Source organism: Oreochromis aureus, linkage group 16, assembly GCF_013358895.1.
Source record: "Oreochromis aureus strain Israel breed Guangdong linkage group 16, ZZ_aureus, whole genome shotgun sequence".
Classification (NCBI taxonomy): domain Eukaryota; kingdom Metazoa; phylum Chordata; class Actinopteri; order Cichliformes; family Cichlidae; genus Oreochromis; species Oreochromis aureus.
The window spans coordinates 14421113-14440656 of NC_052957.1; the positions used below are offsets into that span (position 1 = coordinate 14421113).

At 41.4% G+C, this 19544-nt stretch overlaps 1 protein-coding gene across 7 annotated transcripts in view; it reads right to left on the reverse strand.

Moving 5' to 3' along the window:
- igf2bp2a (insulin-like growth factor 2 mRNA binding protein 2a) overlaps positions 1-19544 on the reverse strand; it is a 55136-nt gene that overhangs the window by 11607 nt on the left and 23985 nt on the right. For 6 of the 7 annotated variants that reach the window (XM_031743293.2, XM_031743292.2, XM_039600148.1 and 3 more), the window contains 6 exons: positions 11810-11858; positions 9613-9664; positions 6664-6727; positions 5548-5838; positions 5248-5382; positions 748-870 (listed from right to left, as the gene is read on the reverse strand). In XM_031743293.2, the coding sequence (XP_031599153.1) occupies positions 748-870; positions 5248-5382; positions 5548-5838; positions 6664-6727; positions 9613-9664; positions 11810-11858 (714 nt within the window). The remainder of the gene's footprint in view (positions 1-747; positions 871-5247; positions 5383-5547; positions 5839-6663; positions 6728-9612; positions 9665-11809; positions 11859-19544) is intronic. The other variant, XM_039600147.1, reaches the window with a different exon arrangement.

Below are 19544 nucleotides of genomic sequence, written 5' to 3' on the forward strand. Positions count from 1 at the left end.
TGAATCGTTTTGTGTGTGTGTGTGTGTGTGTGTGTGTGTGTGTGTGTGTGTGTGTGTGTGTGTGTGTGTGTGTGTGTTCTATAATTTACAGAAGAATTATAGAACCGGCACCACTGACATAATACTACTCTAAAAAGTCTGTTACATGAATCAAAGACCTAAAGCCCCATAGACCAGTTATCCTGGACACAAACGGTAACAGCTTTGAAGCTCAAACTCTCTGTACTCTGTTGGTGAACACAGTTGACACTGCAAAAAGACTTAACAGAACCATCAATTCTGAATCCACTATTTGAGCTTCTCAAAAGGGCTCTAGCCCGCTCTTCCTCCACCTCAACGTCTCTTTCTCAAGGCTCATTACATTCTCAGAGCTCGCAGACAGAGCAATTCATTAGCACTACATGAAGAAAGGTTGGGGAGCAGAGTCCGTTAAATGGGGTGCAATCACTACTTCTCTAATATCATGTTCTGAAGAGAAAAAGCTGTAAGCGAATCATCACGTTACTTCTCTAACAACTTGGTTAAGTGTAACCACATGCCGACGGGTTAATGAGCACAGAGGAAGGAGGTTACGGTGGAAAGGGCTTGAAATCACTGTCTGTTATTTGTGATTTGGTTAAATCAGCGACAGTAAAAATCTTCCTTTGTCTTTGATCTCGTTCAAAACATAAATCCACTGAGGAGAATTGCAAATGAGAGGTTACACATGTGTAAGAGCACCATAAGCAAGTTAAAAGCTGGACTTACGAGGAGATGGTTATCTTGGTCCCTGTGTCCTCCTCAATCTTCTTCAGGTTGCGGCCCTCCTTGCCAATCAGCCGACCCACAAGGCTGTTGTGGGCAAGGATTTTCAGAGGGATGTCCTCCGTCCTACACACAGACACATACATGCGTTAGGTGATATAGTACAAGGTAAGTGCTACAGAGTGTCACCTATAAGCTATGATATGGTGTCATGGGGAATGCAGAAAGGTTAATGCTGACATACCTCTGTTACAAAGCGCATTGTTCTATGAAAAACAAACCTGTGCTGATGCTATTCAAAAACTGCATTTCACAGACAACTCTAGTTTACAATACATATGCGGCAACAACCAAACCCAAGGAAAATGTTTTTGGTGACAGAAGGTGAAGGTGAAAACACGGTGTAAGCGAAAATGATCTGTTGATTATGTGATTATGAGTCTCTTTTTGTGAGGGGGAATATGTCTCAGGTGGTACAGGTGGCTCCATCCCCAGACCCTCGAGCTAGCAGCACCTCGCATGTTGTGTGTGTGTGTGTGTGTGTGTGTGTGTGTGTGTGTGCGCGCGCGTGCGTGCGTGCGTGCGTGCGTGCGTGCGTGCGCATGTGAGAAAGAATGAAAAGTCACCATAAAGGGCTTTGTAAAACCTAGATATTGTTAAATGGTGCAAAATCAGTGCAGACTATTTCCTTGAAACTGAATATTCTCTCCTGGACCTTTGCGTTTCGCCAAAATTGAATGTGACAAACTGTTTATTGCCTATTCCACATAATAACCTACCACTTTCCAAGTTTTTTTTCTCTGGTATGAATCAAGCAAATTGGCAGTGATTATAGGTAAACAATGTAAAAGGCTGTTTAAGCCACTTACTTTCCACTAATTGAGTCTGATTAATTGCCAAACCAACATAATGACTAATAAATATAAAGAATCAAGTTAGAATAAAGAATACCATTTCCAATAATTATCCTTCCTGTCAAAGTTGAGACATTAATGCATATAAGTCCACTGTTTGGCCCTGAATAATATATTACAGCACATTTATCTAGAAGCCAAAGCAGTGATTTTGTTCTCTGGCTGCTGAGTTTAGTCGATTTAAAAAAAATATTCAGGAGGAAAACAGATTGTGTAAGCTGTGTAATTAGGGTGAAATGGAAAGTGAGTCCCAGTTTCTTTTACACAGCACAAATTATGATGATTTAACAAAATAAATTTTCCATGACTTTGAAATATTCTGAAATACAGACGGGTATAAAAAAGAATGCTTGTATGATTTTGACATTCAAGTCCCTAACTAGAGAAGGAAGAGGCTCAATAAATTAACTACTGATGATTCATGTATGATAGTTTCTGCTTTTAAACTCAGTGTACTGTACCTAAACTGTACATGGTGCAGTTATTACTTATTGAAACAGAAGGACTATCATTACTGTATGATTCATATTCCTCTCCATTGTGTGCCCACGACCCGCTATAGCCATTTTGGTGCGCTGGGTGAAATTGGGATTTGATTCCCCACACGACCACCACTCGCCTCTGCCTACGTATAATGCAAACAGCAAATATTTTTCCATTGCTACTGGGCTACCTGCTACCATGTTAGTAGTCACTTTAATGATTAAACAAGCCTTGTTATATAATGATACTATCATAAGTACAAATAATAATACAGAAGTACATTCCCAAGCTGCAGTATTGTTTCGCCCGTTTGTGCTGTTGGTTGTGAAATTAAAACTAGATGTTTTCACAAGGTCTCCTAGGTGCATAACAACAACAAAAACAGGTCCTTCTAGCCTGCTATGGTGGATTGCCAGTCGGCCTGGTGGTGTCATGATATATCATGAAGAAATTAAACTTTGTAGATATAAATGATGTTACATTTTTGTCAAACAGAAATGATACAACGCTTTTATCAAGTGTTATAGCTGCATAAATACTAAAAACAAGTCATTTTATCCATTTGCTGCCTGGTTGCTAGGCAACATATTGCCATAATAATAGCTGATATTAGATAAGAACCTTCAGGAGCCTAAGATGTACCTCTGTGCCAGGTTTGGTTGCTCAACCCCTGATCAGTTAGGAGGAGAGAAACTATTTTACACTAACAGAAACATTTTCCATGAACTGTGGCAGAGTTCATAACTCCACCTGAGGACAACCAATGTGTGACAAATCATTTAATTAAACCTCCATGTGTGGAACAGGTCACCTGTCTGAGATGCAGAAAGGTACAGATTGCAAATGACTGTCCTGTCTGCAATGATTAATAGTTATGAATATTATTAATGCTACTGTGCTACATTTAGAAATGGACAACTCTCCTGCTTTGGGTAAAAAAAATAAATAATAATAATAATAATAAAAAAAGAAATAAGGACATAAATAGGGATGTTGTAGGAAACCCCATTAGACTCCAAGTATTTAAACTTAGAGGAAACACTCTTGCAAACGTGCACAAGCAACAAGCTCACTAACATAAGAAACCTCCTGGGGTGTGGTGTTTAGCAGCCAGATGCTGGAGGTTTCTTTTGGGCTAGGTGAAAGATTTCATGATAGTGGTGGGGTGTGTGTGTGTGTGTACTGTTCTATTTTGAAAGTACAGACCTGTGCTGTAGGGTGAGATTAGTATGGGGTGAACTGTAGGTCAAGTAAAGGGAGATGCCACTGGTGTAGGTTAAGAGGCCAAGTTTAGTGGTTTGGGTTTCACTAAGTGAAACTAAAGGGTACGGTGTAATTGAGGTGTGGCACTGGGTGGTGTTACTTCACAGAAAGAGATGACAGAGGCGTGGAGGTTATTGTTACATGTGACAGCAGGATTTCTGACTTTACTGGTTGCATAATACTTATTTGCTTGACAGGTACTTTCAGTTAAAGAGACAACATTCACATTTAATAGGGACAGAAAAAGTACATACTATTTAAAGGTATGCTGATGTATATGGAATTCAAAGTGTACACATTTACTTTAACGTTTATCACTTTCAGTACATGAGTACAGTAAATGTGAAACTACAGCTAGTGACCATGTAGCGTGAAAACAGAAAACAGAGGGGAAAAGCTCCACTGACACTGTCAAGAAAAACAAAAACAAAACTCAACTACCCATCTTACTATTTAGAATGCAAAACATTATACAGAGATTATCTCCTATAAATCTAAGCCCATCTGTGTGCAAGCAAAATTTCATTTTTATAACTTGTAAAAAATGAGCACGGGGGTCTCTGCAAGTACTCCGGCTTCCTTTCACAGTCCAAAGGCATGCATGTTAAGCTAACTGGTAATCTTAAACTGGTTGTAGGTGTGACTGTTAGCATGAGTCGTTGTCTGTCTCTCCATTATGGCCCATTTATGCTTGACCCATAGGTTGCTTTCCCCACCAATTTGACACCATTGCAGAGCTACATCCATTTATACTCGCCATTACCGCGCTTTTGTCTATTTGCAAACTTCTTCAGCACTGTTATAGAACTCTCCCCTCTAGGAGTTCTGTGCCATCTGGGAATCCCTGCGCTCCAGCATAGACGTGTCATTTAAATGTCTGCACAGGCGCCTTGAGTTCGGCCATTTTGAGGACTCCTGTGCCAGCAACGGAAAACGTGCAAGGTTACAAAAGTTGGAAGGCTGAAATGACACCAACCACACAGGTTGCACCGGTGGCTATGATGTCATCATTTGTAATCCAGCACTCTCTGCGTGGATGAGAACGGTGAATATAAATGGGTTCTTAGGAATGTGACACGCCTAGTGTGTGCCCTGCCCCTTTTCCTGGGATGACAACAATAGGGTCCAGCCCCAAACGATCCTAAACTGGGTAAGTGGAAGAAAATGGATGGATGGTATGGATGGTAAGTATTTTTTTAACTGCATTAAACACATCAAAACTTCAAAATTTTGTGATGTAGTAGAGAATGGCTAAAATATATATTCTGAACTAGTTTTCAAAGCTGTTCACAGCATTGCTCAAACAGCCTTTAGTGTTTTCCAAGGACATAATCAAAAAAACAAAACAGTCACACAAACACATTTAAGCGCAGTTTTTACTATGTATTATCTCAGGGAAATTGATCCGTTTTTTAAAAAATAAATTCAAATACTGTTACACCAGAGAGCAGCCACCCCTGACAAACAGCACACTTGCAAATAACTGCAGACAAACACGAGTATTATGTGTTAAAGGTTAACGCTCAAACAGAGCAGAAGCTCCGAAAGTTCAAAAGGTGCAGCTTCTCATTAAAGTTGTCAGCCCCAATTAGGCATGTTGACCTTGTTTCTTAAATGTTAAGCTGTGATCACGTGTTAGCCTATGTGAGAGTGTCATTGTGTTTACTGTGTCAGTGGTCCAACCGAGAGAATGCACAGTGAGATTAAAAGGTGCGCAGGCAGGTAAAAGGATAAGATTATAGCCCTGCAGACATTATAGCTAATCGCCCTGTGAGGTTGTAAACATGCTCCACAGGAGCACATGTGAGCGTGTTTATTTAAAAGAATAGTTGGGCGGACTCACGTCTTGGTCTCGTTGGCTTCCTTCTGCATGATGTCCAGGATCATGCGACAGGCGGCGGAGCAGCCCTCGGGTGTTGAGTGGATGGTGATGGGTTTTTCAGCTGCACCTGCATTTTCCTTCCGATGAATGTCTACCCTGATAGAGAGAGAGACAGACATATATTGACATAGAAGAAGAAGAAGGAGAAGGAGAAGGAGGAGGAGGAGGAGGAGGAGGCGGCCTGAGGCTTGCCAAAATGTGCCCTGACCCAAAAAATAAAAGAAAGGTTAAACTCCAGCAGGGTGAGGTGTTGTTGCTTACTTTGACTGCGTCTGTTTGGTGACATCCTTGATGGTGTTGCCTTCCTTGCCAATGATGGCTCCCACAAACTGAGTAGGAACGAGCATGCGCAGTGGGAAGTCGTGTTGTCTGGGGCGTGGAGATCCGTAGCCTCCTGATGGCCCGGGCTGAGAGGAGCCCTGGTCCCGGGAAGACCGACCCCCACGACGCGTGCGGGGAGCCTGGACAGGTGGAGCAGCATCCGTGTCCATGATATATGACACCTTGAAGGAGTAGTCGTCGAACTGGTGTCCTGTCAACTTCTCAATGGCTCTGGGTGGTGGTAGGAATGTAGAAGCAGAAGTGTCAGGAAGAGAGGGGAAATAAATGAACAAATGCACTAACACAAGAATATCAGAATACAGGTTCTGTGACAGTTTAAATGATTAACTTCATAAGCCTCTGATATACTTGTAAACACATGTTTGTTACACATGATGACTACCTCAGCCGAGCAACAGTCACCAAAGTGGCAAATTACACCTGATATCTGATTATTGGTGGACAAACATTACATATAATTCGATTTCATGCATCATTCACTGCGCTTTTTTGTGGGAAACGCAAAAAATTAAAATGCAAGATCACACAGCAAGCTCCTCAACTCTAGCTCACCACACACCCACCGGCAGTGACCTGGTGAGCTTACATCACATTATTTTCCCTTCAAAAAAAAATTTTCCCCTCATAAACACACCAACACAATGGTTTGAAATGCATCTACTCTGTTTTCACAAGGCTAAAAAAGTTGGGAAAATGTGACCTAGGTGTTGGATGGACAGCTAATGGAGAGAACAAACATGTTTTGCCTTCTACCTTTTAATCCTGTCTTCTTCTACAATATAGTAACCTCCTCCAAGCTTGCATGTGTTTGTGTAAAAAAACATCAGTTCACAAGGAGTTTGTTACTGTGTGGGCCACAGATGAACCAACCCTGCTCTGACCTTTATGGATACACTTTTGAAACTGCCTGGTACAAAGAAAAATATACAAACAGCAGGACCAGTACTGCTTGTATTGCAGCTTCTTGTCGGTGCAAGTATATCATGAGTCTTGCTCTACTTTCATGCATCAATGTCACTATTATGTGCTGCTTACACTTTAGCTTCCTCCTTGGTTGCGTATGTAACATTCACCACTGCTGTTTCTGTATCAGTGTTCACTGCAAAACAAGACAGAAAGAGAAGGACATGAAAAAAAAAAAAAAAAAAAAAAAACACCCAAAAGATGACACACAGTAAACAGAGATTCGGTCACATGGACATAGCAGTTCTTTGTTGTTGCCGTAGGTGAGTCAGAGACGCATTCAGGTTCCCGTGGTGACCCAGAGAACCACTTGTCTGTGTGAATCCATTACAACCATCACCACACTGGCTCCCCTCCAGACCCTGCTGCTTCCTCTACAGACAGGAGCAGCTTAACACAATAGCCTCTCTGCCACTTGCACAATAACGGATTTAAGTTTGACATGACAGCCTCAACAAAGCAAGTAATCTGTGATAAAGTGCAACGCAATGCACAGCTAAGAAGCACCTCTCCGAGACCTGTGGTCCGGTGAGGAAAGAACAACACGGATACCGCCACACTGAAGGGTTTGATTCCTGCTGAGATCGCGCATTCTTCAATTCTTCAAAGGTTGAACTGTAAGTGGAATTCGATACAAGCGAGCCTTGTAAAGTACACGCAATTACAAAAGAAGCTCAATCGATCGATTGATGAATTTGTCCATTGATCAAACAGCTCAGATGCTGAGTTGATCACTCTAGTAATTTATAAGGAAAAACGATAAGCAAGCACAAACTTTATATTCTTTTTCTTTGTCTTATAATAAAGAGAAACGCCATCAATATTCATCACTTAATGAAATAATCAACAGATGCAGTCTAGCTGAAGCCAAGAGCTGGGCTATGAATACTGAGACTCGACTGCAAAACGTTGTTTTTTTTCTCCTCTCTTGTTCTCTAAGAGATCACAAAAAAGGTTTTGTTTGCTCTAATATTAAATGTTTTCAGAATGTTTTGTGTTGTTTTTGCTGTTATTAACTTGTGCAATGCATAAATACAAAAAATGTGACAAATTAAACAAAAAAACCAGAAACATTATAAAAGAGTTTATTTGGAAGATGCTGAACCACCACAAGCTGCCAAAACAGCTTCAGTCTCTGCATTAAATAGGAAAATTTATTTTAAAAGATATTTCCTCATCTTATATTTGACAGGTGTAACTGACCAGCACACAGTCTTTTGACATGGGAAGGTTAAATACTGCTCACATGTACCTGTGCTGGATAAAGTCTAGAAAGATTTAGGGCTTCTGTGGTAGTGCATGTGTGAAAGCAGATAAGAGCCACTAGCTCTCCTCACTGTGGGGGTCAAGATTGGAGGTTTTCCCTTTAATTTGTCACCCTGGTGTACATGTTTCCTTAACCGGTCTTAGCACATTGTACTTCAGCATGTTTTATTTAACTGCATGATACCTGTAATTTGAGAGAGCAACAGTGATACTAATGGCAAAAGAACAAGGTCTGAGAAAGGCAGCTTGTGTTATTGATGAAATGCTTTCTGCCACAAGAGACAATAGTATCTACGCTTTTTCAACTATGCTTGTGAAATCAAATAAATGTCAAATCGAGTAGGTCTTCAAAGCCCTGTAAAGATACTTCTGAGGTTTTAGATAAAACAGGCACATAAACGCCCATGCAAGCCAAGAACAAAACATGTCAATTATAAATAAGTCTGAGATGCCAGGTGTCCCACAGAAGTAGTAAAATTATGTTTCAGCTTGCTTTTCCTGTGAACAGTCATAAGAGGCATCAATGCCTAAAAATGAAACTTCCGAACCTGCTAGTGAGCAGCAGATAGCAGATTTTAAAGGGTTAAATCCAGGGAGAGCGACCAGCTGGCTTAGAGAGGGCGAGTGGGCTGAGCCTGGCGTGGTGCCCGGCACCGGCACTCACAGCCAGTTCTGCCCCACCCCGCCACCAGCAGCTCTGACCATGCCACACAAGAACACGGGACTTCTCTAAAACCTCACCCCTGTAACAAGAGCGCACGGACCCAGGCAGAGAAAAGTGACAGAGACCGCAAGCGGGGACGGACACACGAGCAAGCTGGCTCCATTGATAATTCACTGCAACTAGCGATGTTTGGAGAGCCAGACTGAGGAACTGAAAGAGGAGATGAAGGGAAAATGCTGTGCCGGTGTGTGGTACAGCATGAAGTAGACTGTTTAACGGCAGCGTGTTTTAAACTCTGAGTGGAGTAACTCCTCTGTCGGATTCTCTTTTAGCACCTGTCATGACAACAGTGGGTAGTAGTTGGTTGTGGCTGTTTTGATATACAAGGAGACACTGTGCCTGTCTGTGTGCGTGTGTGTGTGTGTGTGTGTAAAGATTTGTACATGTGCATCTTTGTGGGTGCTCATACCTAGCGGTGCATGCCTCTATTACTCATGCATGCGTGCTTAGACAGCAAAAAGTTTGCAGGGATTGCTTTAAGGTCCCCCCCCACCCCACCCCCCCCCACACACACACAATCAGACAGTGCAAAAGCCTCACCACAGGCGCCTGCAGTGTCCTCCCCAGTTACCACGATGCACCTCCCCAAAAGAGATCCATCTCGCAAACACATACAGGCATAAACACACACGTGGACACATTACTACTGGATTCCTGCCATGTCTGCCCACTTCAATCCATACGCTGGGGCCAACGGGAACCGTGGTAGTACACAGTGCTTATTATAGAGGCTGCATGCAATTCAAACGCTCGACTCTTCGGGTCAAACTTATAAGACGCACGCACACACGCAGACAGACAAGATGATAAAAGGCTGATTCATATGCAGAGATGGGTTATGTTTAGATAATGGTTGTGTGGGATGATGGTAACGAGGAAGTGAAGTCACAAAGGGAGACTTGACTCACTGGGAGGTCTGCGTGCGTGCATGTTTGTGTGTGTGTGATGCTAGACAGTCTCATGTGCATTGAACAGTTGGAACCAAATGAAGATGACATGCACAGCAAACAGGGAGGAAAAGAATTCTGTACCTTGTTCCACGTTTTCTACAGTACCATACTGAGCTAGAAGGCCGTCCAAAACCTGATGGGGAAAAGATAAAAGATAAAAATCAGACACACAAAACAGCACTGACACACATACACATTAAGAATGAGATCAAAACTTTAACATCTGATTGATCTTTAGATTAAAGCTTATTACTGGAAGGCCAGACCGGAAATAGGACATTTAACCTTACATTATTTTAATTACGTCACCTCATTTCAGCTTATTCCTCTGCAATGCATGGATAATAAAAGACACTGTACGTTGATGTACCTAGCTCCAAACAAAAACTTTTCCTAATGTCAAATGAGTGGCTGCAGCTAGTGCAGACTTGTCTGTAAATAAAGAAAATGAGAGCTGAATGGCATCTGAGATCACAGCTAAGACTTGGAGAGAAACCTGGAGAGGTGGCAAAGAGTGTGTGTGTGTGTGTGTGTGTGTGTGTCAGAGATATCATGCCCTGCAGTCACGCAATATTGGTAAAAACAGAGATACTTTAACATTCACAAGTATGATTAATCAAAGTATTATTCCAAGAACTTATATCTCAGTTGTTATCCTTGTGGCTGAAGAGCCTAACCTTGCTGTGCGAACATTATGGTGCAAAGGGGAAATAAGGCAGGCATAAAAGACATACCAACACCTAAAATGATATAAGAATGTGTGGTAGTGCTCCATCATAATATGTTAAATAATAAAAGGTCACTGTTCAATCAGAAAGAGGTCAGATTCGTGTAGGGGAAAAAAAACAAAAAAACAAAAAACAGGTAGTGTAAAAAGAAAACCACCAAAGGATCTTTCCTGGACCGGCGGTGTGCAAAGAGTGACATCTCCAGAGAAGAAGGGCCACAATTTTCAACTTTTCACTGTATTTTGCGGCAAGGAATTGTGTTTCATGCATTAAGAATAAATCACATCATTAGAATGGACATCCAAATAAATTGTCCTTTTTCATCTGAGCCAAAGGTTCGAATCATCGTTAAGCTTCCAGCTTTTAAGAAAGATATTACCAATGGCCTATGGTTAAGCAAAGGAGCCATTGCAGCACATTCTTTTATTCACTAGAGCAGCGCATCTTTGATATTTTATTTTATTTACCAGAAAACTCTTGAGATTAAGAATTTCTTGTAAAAATGCCTAGGGCAAGACAGACAGGGTTACCATTATATTTTTTTCAATGGCAGGCAGAACTGGAGCTCCTGCAGAAAACCTGTGCAAGCCTCAGGAGGACATGCAAACTTCACACAGAAAGGCCCTCGTGGGTTTGAGCCCAGTACCATGCAGATGTGAGGCAGAAGTGTTGAGGCACCATGCTGCTAAAAATGGCTGTAGACTGACCGAATGCAGAAAAACATACCTTTGATTTTTTGTTTGTTTTTTAAGACATTTCATGCTGTCCACTATCTGGTTTTAAATAGATCGGTTTCTTTTCAGTCTTCAAAAACTGTACTTTTGTTTATTTTTATTTTTTTTTTTATTCAGGTTATTACGGAAACTAATTATTTTACTCATCTGGTCCAACAGAAATGAAATAACTCTGAATGAGGCACATGAAATAAAATGAGCTGCCCCTGAGCGTCTCTACTAAATTTCAGAGACAAATAGATGACACTTGGATCATATGTTTTCTATCAGATAGTATATAGATAAAGAATTGACTAATACAAAAAATATTGTGTTATTAAATGTGAATAAATTCTTTTGTACAATAAAACTGTATGCAGCACTAAAACACTGGGGGGGGGTTAAGGCAAATTGTCCTAATCTGTTCAGTAAACACAAAGCGTTTTTATCCGCTAATGTTTATAATATTAAAAACAATAAAACCCATTTAAACCACATGCCCAGAGCTGTGAGCGCACAGACAGGCTGAAGATATTAAAATAAGAAAAATGACAGAGTACAGGCTTGAAGACAGAGACTCTCACACAGAGAAAACCAACTTGGACCCCAGCAAGGTTACAGATGTTGACACACAGACGCACTGTCATCTGCACACACCGACGCAGACATAAGCGTGCACACAAGTACAGACATAAACACACAAACACAGGATAAAGGCTGGTGACTCATCGTCAGGAAACTGGTTTATGTGCTACCTGGTGCTGATCAACAGGGCATTACTGTCACACCAACACACACACACACACACACACACACAAGACGGAGACACACACTGACCTCCCACTGTAGATGAGGGGGAATGTTCCGGATCTGGATCTTCCGACTCCTACAGAGATGAGAGACACAGACGGAGAGAATTTAACAGACCCGAACCACAAACTCACATAAACTTACACTCATCTGTTGTGTTCACAGCAAAGGCAGCAAACTTTGCTCTATATATAGTGTATATTTATACACACACACCTCTGCTGTATCAGTAGCTCAAAAGCAAAGACATAATGTAGAATCAGACCTGTACTCACAGTCACTGTAAACACCCACGGCTCATTATCACCAATCAAAGGGCTGTCACAGATGTGCTGAAGGTACCGTAGGTATGTAAGGTGAGGGTGTTTATTAGACAGCAGCATGTGACTCCTGGTAACACCATCTTACAAGCACTGTGCTTACTACTCTCAACTGGAGAAGTGAAAGTATCACATGACAAGGAAAAAAACAAACAAAACAAAAAAAAGAGGCGCTCAGACCACAATGATGGGTTTCCTTCGTCCTGAGTGACGTAACTAGAGCAACAGAGGGTGTGTTTTTGGTTTGGAGAACAAAGGAAACAAAAAGTACCCACATCCAGCAATAAACAAGATATTCATGTATTCCCTGAAAATTTATTCATGTGTTCTTTTACAGTTTCTCGCTCTGGTTTTCAGTTCATATCTCTTTCATTTGTATCTTCAATTTCTGTAATTTAACACTGAACCCCTGGTCTTTTTAGTTTCTTGTCAAACTATATCAGTCAACCAAGCACAATCCATCACTGGCCGGTCCGTTTGGGATCAGAGGTCCTACACAGCACCTCCTCTGCCTCCTGTGAGCATTTCAGCTCCAACAGCAAAGCCACACAAACCGCCTGTGACCACAGGCTGTTAACAACTACATTAACGTGAGAGAGTCCAGCTCTGTGATGAAGGCAGCTGATGAGGAGCCGGTGGAGAGAAAGCCATGCTGCTGAGAAGCAGTTTGGTGGGAAAACAGGAGGCACTACAACGAGCGAGACTGAAGGGCTGAGATGCAGATATGAAGCGGAGGAGGAAATGTAATGAGATGTGATAATGAGCGGTAGATTTCAGTTCAGGCGCGATCGCCATGGGACCCACAAACAAACGCGCACGTCGTATCAGCTTTGCTGCACCTCGAATGCCTGTGTTCACGCACTGGCACACATTTCTATTCTGCATTTTTCTCCTGAACCAGGCTGGGCGCAAAAGACTGCAGGTCAGAGTTTCCCGTCAGTGGCTGAGGAGAGGTCGAGAGCACTGCGCGGGCAGCTGGACATGAATGAATGACTCTTTTCTGATTGTCCGAAGAAACACAGTGTCACGTGGATTAAAGACAGCCCTCTCCTCTTCTCCCCTTATTCTTAAAATACTAAGAAATAAATTAACAAACTGACAATACCAATTATAAGGTAAGCTATGGAAAATTGGCAGCAAAAAAGCAAACTTAATTTAAGAGTAGAACACCTTTTTATTTGTACATATAGTAATAAATCTCCCAACTATAACTTTAAAGTCTCTAAATCTATAGACACTTCAGGTACTGCCTTCATTCCGAAATAAACAGAATGCACAAAAGCATAAAAAACAAACAGACAATTCCTGCTGTGTTGTACAGCATAGTGGCCTGCAAGCTTTCTGTCACTGATGGCAGTTTAAAGCAAGTGGCTTGATGAAAGATCTCTTTTGGCAGCCAATATCCAAACAAGGGTAAACCAATTAAAATCTGTCTCTACCGCTAAAACACATCACCTTTTTTAACGTCGTAAACAAACCCGTGCCATCCAAAAAGCAGCCAGTAGCTGAAAAGGATTTAAGACCAAGTCAAAACCTCAAAACAGCTCCGAATGCTGGCATCCCCAACCTGCAGAATATGGAAACTGAAAGGTCCTTTCATTCGGCGTAGTCTGCCTAAATAGTCCGTGAATTCAGAAGGACCACTTCTCTATAGCGTCTGTGCTAATTAATTATGCCAACTGTAATCTTGATGCCTGATGCTGAACACTTACTTTATATTAGAATGGATACTTTAGTGAATCTGATGAGGGGGGAGGCTAACCCGAGCAGGACGCTGGGTTGGGGTAAACTTTGCAAACTCATACTTCAACAGGAAAACATCGCTGTAAGAAATGCACCATTTCTTTCAACATCTCTGTGGCAAAGTCATTATTTAGAGCCACCTGTTTTCCTGTCAGACTGAAAGCATCCAAAGGGACATCTTGAGTAAGGAGTGACACATTTGAGGTCTCACTCAGCATATACTGGATAAGCACAAGATGACTGCTTTCTGTAAAATAAAATGCTGCCTGTCTACAGTCTTCAGGTATCCTGAACTTATTTCTGTTCCCTTATTATCCGTGAATAAACCAGAGGCAGTCATCTGCTAATATCTCCTGTTTGCTTGCATTCAAGCTTGAACCCAGCGCCCTTTCTCAGCTCTTCCTTTCCCAAGTCCAAAATGAACTGCAGTAGAAGATGCAGACTGAAGTCAATGGTTACTTAATGTTTGTTGAATGTAACCAAGCTGTCTGCTGCTGGTTTGGAGCTGCCTGCCAAGAGAAAAAAGAAAGCCTCTCAATTTCGGCCTTTAAATATCCGAGGGTGGCCATGTTCATTTGAAAAGCTAATATTTACTGCACCCACCTGTACGAGCTAAGGAACCGTGTCTGCACACAGGCGTGCATACTAATACGCACATGCAAGCGGAGCAGTCGAAGGAATTTTAACCTCTGAGAGAGCAGGCAGACAGAGGGGTGAGAAAGAGGGTATTCACCCTGTGCCAAATGTTTGCGTTGCTCCTAAAGATGACCCTATGATCATCAACCACTCTAGAGGAATCCTTTCACAGGTTCTCTGTTCTCTTCTGTTCTGATCTGTGCTTTCAGTTCTACCTTCAGATTTTAAAACCTTTGTGTGTCTGGAGCAGAGACTCAGCTGGCTATTGGCACATATCATTTGGTTGCAAGTAAGATTAAAATAGAAGCAGCAGAGCTGCAGCAATTGACTGTTTAATCTATTTGTCAACAAATATAAAATTAATCATTCATTCAAATTAATCTATCACTAACAGTGCACTAACTGATTAATTTGTACCCAAAAATGTCAAAAATGAGACACTGATGGTTTTTTCCCCACTCAAGTTATGAAAGCTTAACTCCACCTTACATTAGAAACAGGGCTGCATGAGAATACAGCGTCTGTCAATGCAAATGGGCAAAGACTCTGCAATTGAACTCTCTTCAATGGAGGCAAAAAAGAGAAGTTGGACAAGGTGTCAACATCAGTCTGGGAAAAGTTTCAACAGGAATGACACGAGATTAACACAAAACACAACCCAAAACGCAGGCTGCATTTATCAAATACTGCAGGTGCTTCTGGGAGATATTGTCTATAAAATCTAGACACATGACTACAACAAGCTAGACATAACCACAGCTGGGGCCGATCTATGCAGCGTTTTTACTTTGATAAAAGTAGATTCTATAAGAGCTTCTAAATTCACATGTGCAAGTATTAAAAAACAGTTACCATGCAAAATGGCCCCATGCTGTTAAAAAAAAAGGCAGTTTAATGCAACATATTCTAGAAGTTACCATATCTGATACCGTGTGTGACTTTATAGATATAAACTGTAAGTGAGGTGGATGACAAAGATTCTAAATTATATCATGATAGTTGAAGAAAACTTGCCATGATATTTCTGACAATACAGGAAAAAATAAATGAATAAATACCAAACCGTGTGTTATTGATGCTTGCAGGCAGCAGCATTTATAAATGTAAGTAAATGAAGGGCATTTTCTATCCTTCTTTTCCAGTAAGTTTCTGTCACTGATGACACACTCGTTAATCTAAAGTGTGAATTTACTGCAAAAGTGTCAGGAGCAGCATTATATATCCTTTTTCCATTAGTAGCTACTCAGGTCAACTCTACTGGGTTTTGGTTGGTGGTATACCTGCTGCTCGGTGTGTGGTTTTTTTCCAGAATCTGGGACCACAGTGTTGTTTTTGTGTAGAAATTTCCCTCGTTGCTGGATTTCAAAAATGGCAGTTTTGATTTTCATGAAGGAGACGCTGTCATGAGTCATCAAGTGACGCCACTGACTAGTTAATCAGTGGCATGCAGTCTGCTGACGTCAAATTTTCGGACAGCTTCACATCACTTGGAACATTAACGGAATAAAAGTACCTGATACCAGGTACTACCACCCAATGGAAAACCCTAAAACCGAGTTGAGCTGAGCCAAGTAAGTATTTGTGAATTAGGGCTATTAGTGTAATAGCAGTGAGCAAGCATTACATCCAGTGACACAGACTAAGTGAAATATAAGCACAAAGGTAGCCCAGATACTGCTTTGCCTGGAAACTTCATTTAGTAAACGTATAAAATAACTGTTTAACATTTTCAATTTAACAGTAGCCAAAGTAACCTAACCTTGTAACTCTTCAGAAGCTGCACAGTAGTCACAAAACAACACTGAAAAATATTTTCTACATAGGATGTTGTATATTTTGGTTGAGCGTTTAAACCATCCAGAACCAGGGAATGGCCATGAAGTTGGGGTGCTGGGGTGCTGGTTTGTGTGTGTGTGTGTGTGTGTGTGTGTGTGTGTGTGTGTGTGTGTGTGTGTGTGTGTGTGTGTGTGTGTGTGTGTGTGTGTGTGTATACTGTAATATTCCATTCGTCTTGTCACCTCTTAAAAAATAAATAAATAAATAAATAAAATAAAAAATATGCCAGTCTTGCAACTACCAGACCCTGTAGTTGCACACAAGAACACACAGGGCACACATGGGTGGGCAAATTCATTATGAAATCATAAAAAAGCATGCCAATCTTGCTCCTATGAGTTCTCTTAAGACACAGCAGTCAAGATAATATTTTACCAACATCATATTTTACTGGGCCCAAAAGCAAAATCTGCACAGCTTACAACACAGTCAAATGCCCTTTTGCAGAAAAGGAAGTAGTGTGAAATTACTGCTTAATGATAATGTTAAAGTGCTCAGCAGCAGCTCATAATGGGCCAGAACGTTATCGTCGTATCATCAGCGCTCAGAGATTTAGGCAGTAAATTTCCTCATGTCGTGCACCAATGTCCAAAGTGTTCAAGATAGCTTGTGAGGACACCTTAGGGACAGGTGTGTGAGCCTCTTTTGCATCATGGTGATTCAAAACCATGTTTATAATCACAAACTGAAGAATGATCACTTGGATGAAGCCAACAGAGACAAATCCAGGTTTTTGGGGGAACTGAAGCTTATTAATCTGCTGGTCTTCTGATGTGACCTCTTTTATGACCTAGTAGCTGGTGATAGGTATTGGCCAAAAGCTTATGTAGAAAAAAAAGAAAAAATGCACCATTGTAGCTACTGGTTACTAGTATGCAACCTCATTTGGCCATGGCATTATTTAGAGAAGAGAAAAAAATAATTATCAATTTCTTCTACTTATTTATGAAAGGTTTTAAGTTCAAGTTCACTTTACAAACTTTAACACTAAAAAATGTGTCCAAGGGAAACCATGATGTGACGTGCTGCAACAACCCCAGCACCTTGTATGTTTTGTTTTTCCATGTATTACAGCCCTGTAACCAGCGGCTTATAGCATTTCTTTTCTACTGTGTAACCACATCAGTCATTTCCTAGCATTTGCTCTTCCTGTCCTACGGACTGCAACAAGCAACCACTCCAGCCACACTTTGTCAACGTATTAGTTTACTTTTGAGTCACACATGTATCAAGTGGTGAAAAACATGCAGTGTTTCCACATTTAGCAGAAATAGTTTTCTTGCATGTTTTGCAAAGTGCTGTGCTGATTCTAAGTTGCTGAGTAGTTTGCTTTTTAAGTACTAAATCACTACTGGAGGCTCTTGCTCTCAGACATGCTTGGGCTTCCCTCATTGTTCGAGTCACTGAATCTAAATGCATGGTGTTCCTATATCAATGATATTGTGATATGACACTTTTATATCGCGTAAAAACTAACATGACAGGCACGGACCTAACTGTATGTCAGAAGAAATATTTCATATGAAACAAATTTTCTTTATGTTCCTACCACATGTGCTTTTCAAAAATGTCCTCCACGCTCACTCAGCATGCACAGTGCAGATTTCAATTTGTCATAATCTCAGTGTACTTTGTTCCTAACCCGCAAACATCAAACTCACTTATGTCATTAGAAACACACTACAACACGATAAGTTTTGTTTTTTTCCAAGGCGTCTTTTAGAATTTCAGCTGAGGGGGAAACCGTTTTTCCTTCCTTTTTTTCCCTCTACACAGAAACTCACAAGTGCATAATTAAACATTTCCTTCTCCGCTCAAGGATTCTTTCTAATGAGCCCTTTAAAAGCCTTGTTTACCTTTCTCACCCTGTTCTGTGTGGATGCCCAGGCTGTCAGAGACGCCTCACAAGGCACGCTGTCCTGCGCCCAGCAGGGTGGCTCGCTCTGGACGAATAAAAAGGCATCTCAAATAGTCTTTCAGTCCGGAGCACGCTGCCTCACAAAACGCACACAAACACCTCTGCACACTCACTCACCGCTGCTGCAGTCCTCACACATAATTGTTTGCAACATCCACCTGAATGATAAATGTGTTGGGAGTTTTTTCTCCATTTAACTGTCATTCCCTTCTTTCCTGCATCCATTTAGCTGTCAACACCGGCTGATTGTCAGTGCAAACATGTCATATTACAAAGTCCTCACCATTGTTTCACAACAGCTTAGGAACATATTTACTGCTTAATGCTTAAGGAGATAATCTCTTCTCTGGGATAAGATAAACAATATTGCTGAACCTATTTTCTGCCAGAAAACAGAAAACCACTCTCTAACAAAACAGTTCAGTTGCTAACAAAAGGCTCTATTAGCAATTGACGGCCATGCTTGAGGAACACACACACAGGAAGTTCAGAAACAGCTTGACGGAAGACTTCATATTTTCACACGAGTGATGGCTTCACAAAATGAAAGATGATCTGGCCTCCATCACATCAGCCGTACTATGTAGATAAAATAGGAAATGAAAAACTCTGCGGTCGTAAATCACACTGGAGGCATGTGATTACGCACCTATTACATGCTCATGTTACTAATGCAGTGATATATATACTGTGCAGGCAACACTAATGTCTCAGTTTCTTTTATGTATGGTAGTGCAGTGCTGAGTGCAGCATAATGTGATCAGTGAACAATCAGCTGCATTTACAGCTGCCAGCGCATGTGTGTGAGTGGCTGTTGCTCTTACATCTTCAGTCTGGACTGATTTTACGGTAAATGCAAGTCTGCACTGACAGTTTTCATTTACGCCAAGTCTAGTGGTGAAACAGTATATGGCTCAGTTTGGGTGGGTTGGTCAAAAAGCCCAGTGGTCCTTAGACACCAACTGCAGCGGATTCATCTAATCTGAATTAACCCAATTTCTGGTTTTGACCCTTAAGCTCCTAAACACCCTGAAATCTCAGAGAAAGCGCAACAAGTCAACAACATTCGGGACACCCTTCAGAGTGGAAGACGTCCCCCCGCTTCTCCTTTCAAACTCTGGTGGCACTCCCACTGTGGCCCACTCTCTGCTGCTGGATTAAGACGCTGCTCGGACCATTTCTGTTTAGTGCTCCTAAGCGCTTCTCTAAGTCCCATCCAATTGTTGTGGAGCAGAGATAACAGGATTTGTATGAGAGTGGTGTCTATACGTTGTTACCGTCCTCTAGCCACAAAGATTTGTTCCTGCCT